The sequence below is a fragment of the Odontesthes bonariensis genome, chromosome 8, assembly GCF_027942865.1.
Source record: "Odontesthes bonariensis isolate fOdoBon6 chromosome 8, fOdoBon6.hap1, whole genome shotgun sequence".
Classification (NCBI taxonomy): Eukaryota; Metazoa; Chordata; class Actinopteri; order Atheriniformes; family Atherinopsidae; genus Odontesthes; species Odontesthes bonariensis.
The window spans coordinates 38692583-38698728 of NC_134513.1; the positions used below are offsets into that span (position 1 = coordinate 38692583).

The following is a 6146-nucleotide window of genomic DNA, read 5'->3' on the forward strand; positions in this document are numbered from 1 at the left end:
TCTGTCTGTTTACTGACAGTGTAGGAACAGGATCTGTTGGGGCGTAGGACACAGGTAACAGCCATTGGGACTTGATTTGTCCAGACCGGTCTGGTTCTGGTCCATCCGGTCAGTAATACTGACCATATGAGTGCCAATCTGAGCACACAGGAGGTTACGAGGTTACTAACCCAGTAACCTTGATAAGTCCTGATGGGTCGGGACCAGTTCCTACCGGACCAGATTAGGCAGACCAGAGGAGACTGGTCCTTCCAGGGTTCATGAGGCCTGGTCTCATCCTCCTCACCCGTCCTCTCTTCTCCCCACAGGTGCTGTCGTTTCCTGAGTTCTCCTCTTCCTCGGTTTTCCAGATGCCCAGCTCATCGTTGCGGGACCCGTCGGCTCCGCCCCTCCTCTTGACCTCACCCACCCCTGAGTATCCCCCGGAGGACGCCTCCCCCTCTGCCCACACCTCCGCCTCTCTGATTAAGGCCATCAGGGAGGAGCTGCGACGGCTGGCCCAGAAACAGGCTGCAGTGACCAGCTATCCTTAGACTCCTCTGGACCTTCTTGGGTCAGGACTTAACACTGCATAACTGATCCTTACCCTGGACTCTCTGTGTCCATAAACCCAAAATAACCATGATCCATGTCTGAGAAGAAGGACAGTGTCTTCAGAAGACCTCCGGTACTTTACAGGGTCCCATCTTTCTACTGTCCGTCACCCCTCAGCTCAGTGTTTCATGGCGCGTAAGTTTGACTCACATTTCCACTGAAGTGCTTCCTGGAGTAGATGATTTGATGATCATCCTTCCTGAACTTCTAGACTCAGTCATCGCTTTAGAACCTCTCGGGCAGCAGTGCTCTCCTGATCGTCCGGAGCGGACGGTGCCTCCAACAGTTCTGAAGCTGATGGGCCATCCTGCTCCTCGTTGGTTGAGTCCTACTTCTTCTGTGGATAATGGAGCCTTCTTGGCCCTCTGTATCGGATTGTCCCTGTAGGAGTTCTAAAGTGGATCAGTTGTCATCGAGCTCTGGATTGAGAGGACCCTCTTAGACCTTCTGAGACGTTGAACTTCTGAAGCGCACCGTCCCTCCGGACCTTCGGGCGGATCGTCCTTCCAAACCTTCTGGAGCAGATGAAGGTTCCACAGGTCTGGGAGCTGATCCACCTCCTGAAGTTCTGAAGCGGGTTGTCCTTCTGGACCCTTCGTGGTGCTAACCATCAGCCTCATAACATATCCTCATTGACCAGTTACTGCCTTCCAAACTCCCATCAGCCATGGCGATCGAGTCTCCATCCATATCCCATCCTGATCAGGTCTGTCGACAGATGGAGGTGCCGCACAATTCCGACAGCATGGGGACGGAAAAAAGGAAAAATTATATCGAAAAGTATCTATAAGAATGAATAACATATATGTAAAGAGATAGAATCCCAATGAGCACAATATTAATGTAAGAGTTACAAATGGAGTGTTGAGATGTTGCTTATTTTTATTGCTTCTATATGAAATGAAACTTTAAATGCTTTATTTTGATCAGAAAAGACCAAACTACTGTTCTATGGTTGTATAACTCCTGCGTTTGAGCTGGCTGTTGATTTTGAGCCGGCGTCTGTTGCGTAGTTAGCTGCTCGCTCGTGTTTTCATGTGTCGTGGCAAAGAAAAAAACACCGCTTGGGTAAAGAGCTTTCCATCACGGATCGGTCGCTTCTATCCGTCTGTGGTCAGAGCAGATTAGTTTCATGTTGGTTTAAAGCAGATGGAAACCACAGCTGAAAACGTCTACACTCACGCTGCTCGGAGGCTGTTTGTTGCACATAAAACCTACAATTGATTGTCGTCAGTGTAGCTTTGACGGTTTGAAACGACTTCATCTCTGCGGGCTGACTGCAGGCTGAGTCCCAGCCCCGGGCTAAGTGAGGGCACACAGAGCAGAACAGGGTCCTCTGGATCATGCAAAGGTTGAGCTTTTTTAGGAGATGTCCTGCTGGACTTTGCCCTCTTCTTGGTTCCCTCAGTGGGTTAAGTTCAAACATGTTGAATGTCTGCCTTCATGGAAGCTGCTGCTTTGTCCTGCTTAGAGTTTATTTGATCACCCCTGTGGCTGAATCCAAATGTCCGTCTGTCTTTTTACAGAGTCTGACTTCAAACGTGTGGAAGGATCAGTTTTCCAGGAAAACAAAGATCGGTGCTTTAAATCAGAGGTGTTTTAAGGGAAGTCTCTTGGAAACACAGACACTTTGATTCAGCCCTCATCTTCAGAACATCTGCTTTATTCTTCCCTGCTCTTCTTCAGCATGTTTGACTTAGTTTGAGGCTTTTGCTGTTGTTGATGTTCCGTTAATGTTCAGCATGCTGCTAAAAGACGTTAAAGTGTAAAAGAGTCACTCCACATCGAGTTAAGAGTGAGCAAAGAGCGACCCATGTGCCATCAAACTCATCCCCACTCAGAAGAAAGTCCACATCTGAATCCTCTGCTTGTTTTATTTTGCTTTTCTAAAATATATTTTTAGATCTAAATGAAGATGGTTCCAGTAAACGGTGTATAACGAGACTGGATATGGTGTTGAATAGAACTCAGTACACATTTATATATATATATATATATATATTAAATTTCTCCTATACATGTATATGAGATCTTTTATCTCTGATTGCTTTGTTGAACAGTCTAAGTTCTGCTTGGCCTGGTACCAACATGGAGCAGAAACCACCTGCAGAAATCTTAACCGGACTGACACTCTCTGATTGGACCTAGCACCTGTCACTCCAGCAGAAGCCACGCCCTCCGACCACATGGTGCTACTTCATGACTCGGGGCGTGTCTGACCTCATCCTGCAGACTCTGCTGCTGCTCCTCCAACTCCTGAATGTTTCCTCCAGTGTTTTCTAGACTTTCTGTGTTTTTAGATCCTCACAGAGGAAGATCCGTGGATGTTCACACGGGACAGAACAACCGATCCAGGTGGCGTCAGGAGCAGACCCGAGCGGTCCGGGGACCCTCTACGCAGAGCACAAACACTTCTCAATGTGTACTCAATAAAACTGTTTGTGTACGAGAGCTTCTGGACTCGTCCTGATGTTCATCTGAGGGGCATAAACCTGAGTGTTAAATAAAAATGATTTAAAATACCTTTATTTTCATGCTTCCTTCTTCAGGGAGTCAGACTGATTGGTCCTTTTCTGGAGGAGTTCCACCAACATGAGCTCCTCCCTCAGGAAACACATGCATGAATGGAACAGGAGACAAAAAAGGAAAATGGAGAAACAAAAAAACCGTGATACAGAACTGATGAGATAAATGTTGACAGGAAGACAGAAACTGTAACTCCTGACTCAGGCCTGCATGTTCAGTGGCCTCTGATTTAAATCCCCAAATGGCCTCTTTGGTAGAGTTAAAAAAAACTCTAAATGAAATAAAATTAAAATCAATAATAATTTTAATATTAATTTTAATCAATTTTAAATTTCAAAATTAAATCATCAAACGGCCTCTTTGGCTGAGTTTCATGATCTTCTGATCAGTTCCAAAGGAAGTTAACCCTAAAGTTAACCCTAATGTTAACTCTAAAGTTAACCCTAAAGTTAACCCTAATGTTAACCCTAAAGTTAACCCTAAAGTTAACCCCAATGTTAACCCTAATGTTAACCCTAAAGTTAACTCTAATGTTAACCCTAAAGTTAACCCTAATGTTAACCCTAAAGTTAACCCTGTTAACCCTAATGTTAACCCTAAAGTTAACCCTAATGTTAACCCTAAAGTTAACCCTAATGTTAACCCAAAAGTTAACCCTAATGTTAACCCTAATGTTAACCCTAAAGTTAACCCCAATGTTAACCCTAAAGTTAACTCTAATGTTAACCCTAATGTTAACCCTAATGTTAACCCCAATGTTAACCCTAATGTTAACCCTAAAGTTAACCCTAACCCTAATGTTAACCCTAATGTTAACCCTAAAGTTAACCCTAATGTTAACCCTAAAGTTAACCCTAATGTTAACCCTAAAGTTAACCCTAAAGTTAACCCTAATGTTAACCCTAATGTTAACCCTAAAGTTAACCCTAATGTTAACACTAATGTTAACCCTAAAATTAACCCTAATGTTAAACCTAATGTTAACCCTAAAGTTAACCCTAAAGTTAACCCTAATGTTAACCCTAATGTTAACCCTAAAGTTAACCCTAAAGTTAACCCTAATGTTAACCCTAAAGTTAACCCTAATGTTAACCCTAATGTTAACCCTAAAGTTAACCCTAATGTTAACACTAATGTTAAACCTAATGTTAACCCTAAAGTTAACCCTAATGTTAAACCTAATGTTAACCCTAAAGTTAACCCTAATGTTAAACCTAATGTTAACCCTAAAGTTAACCCTAAAGTTAACCCTAATGTTAACCCTAATGTTAACCCTAATGTTAACACTAAAGTTAACCCTAAAGTTAACCCTAATGTTAACCCTAATGTTAACCCTAAAGTTAACCCTAATGTTAACCCTAAAGTTAACCCTAATGTTAACCCTAAAGTTAACCCCAATGTTAACCCTAATGTTAACCCTAAAGTTAACCCTAATGTTAACACTAAAGTTAACCCTAATGTTAACCCTAAAGTTAACCCTAATGTTAACCCTAAAGTTAACCCTAAAGTTAACCCTAATGTTAACCCTAATGTTAACACTAAAGTTAACCCTAAAGTTAACCCTAATGTTAACCCTAAAGTTAACCCTAAAGTTAACCCTAATGTTAACCCTAAAGTTAACCCTACTGTTAACCCTAAAGTTAACCCTAATGTTAACCCTAATGTTAACCCTAATGTTAACCCTAAAGTTAACCCTAATGTTAACCCTAAAGTTAACCCTAATGTTAACCCTAAAGTTAACCCTAAAGTTAACCCTAATGTTAACCCTAATGTTAACACTAAAGTTAACCCTAAAGTTAACCCTAATGTTAACCCTAAAGTTAACCCTAAAGTTAACCCTAATGTTAACACTAAAGTTAACCCTAATGTTAACCCTAAAGTTAACCCTAATGTTAACCCTAAAGTTAACCCTAATGTTAACCCTAATGTTAACCCTAATGTTAACACTAAAGTTAACCCTAATGTTAACCCTAAAGTTAACCCTAATGTTAACCCTAATGTTAACCCTAATGTTAACCCTAAAGTTAACCCTAATGTTAACCCTAATGTTAACCCTAATGTTAACCCTAATGTTAACACTAAAGTTAACCCTAAAGTTAACTCTAATGTTAACCCTAATGTTAACCCTAAAGTTAACCCTAATGTTAACCCTAAAGTTAACCCTACTGTTAACCCTAAAGTTAACCCTAATGTTAACCCTAATGTTAACCCTAAAGTTAACCCTAATGTTAACACTAAAGTTAACCCTAATGTTAACCCTAATGTTAACCCTAATGTTAACACTAAAGTTAACCCTAAAGTTAACCCTAATGTTAACCCTAATGTTAACCCTAATGTTAACCCTAATGTTAACACTAAAGTTAACCCTAAAGTTAACTCTAATGTTAACCCTAATGTTAACCCTAAAGTTAACCCTACTGTTAACCCTAAAGTTAACCCTAATGTTAACCCTAATGTTAACCCTAATGTTAACCCTAAAGTTAACCCTAATGTTAACACTAAAGTTAACCCTAATGTTAACCCTAAAGTTAACCCTAAAGTTAACCCTAATGTTAACCCTAATGTTAACACTAAAGTTAACCCTAAAGTTAACCCTAATGTTAACCCTAAAGTTAACCCTAAAGTTAACCCTAATGTTAACCCTAAAGTTAACCCTAATGTTAACCAATCCACCAGTCCACCGATCTTGATAAAATTCTAACTGGATAATCTGAGAGTTAAAGTCTGTTTTCATCCACAATTGTTCCTGAAACTCAAAGAAATTATAATTATTTGTAATTATTCTAAAACTTTTAGAATAAAGATTCAAAACCATTCATATTTAATGATCTTAAATTCGGTGTTATGATGGATAGAAAAAGGGAATTATCAGCCCACTGATATTTCAATTAATTTCAATTCATTTTTATTTACATAGCGCCAAATACAACAAATGTCATCTCAAGGCACTTAGATAATAAAGTCCAAGCAAATTGGAATTCAATCAATTGTAATCATAAAATATTCCAATTCGTTCATATAGAGCC

At 40.2% G+C, this 6146-nt stretch overlaps 1 protein-coding gene across 4 annotated transcripts in view; it reads left to right on the forward strand.

Moving 5' to 3' along the window:
- LOC142385667 (UPF0606 protein KIAA1549) overlaps nt 1-3086 on the forward strand; it is a 78320-nt gene extending 75234 nt beyond the window's left edge. For all 4 annotated transcript variants that reach the window (XM_075472384.1, XM_075472387.1, XM_075472386.1 and 1 more), the window contains one exon: nt 309-3086. In XM_075472384.1, coding sequence (XP_075328499.1) covers nt 309-533 — 225 coding nt within the window. In that variant the 3' untranslated portion in view covers nt 534-3086. The remainder of the gene's footprint in view (nt 1-308) is intronic.
- The last annotated feature ends 3060 nt before the right edge of the window (nt 3087-6146 follow it).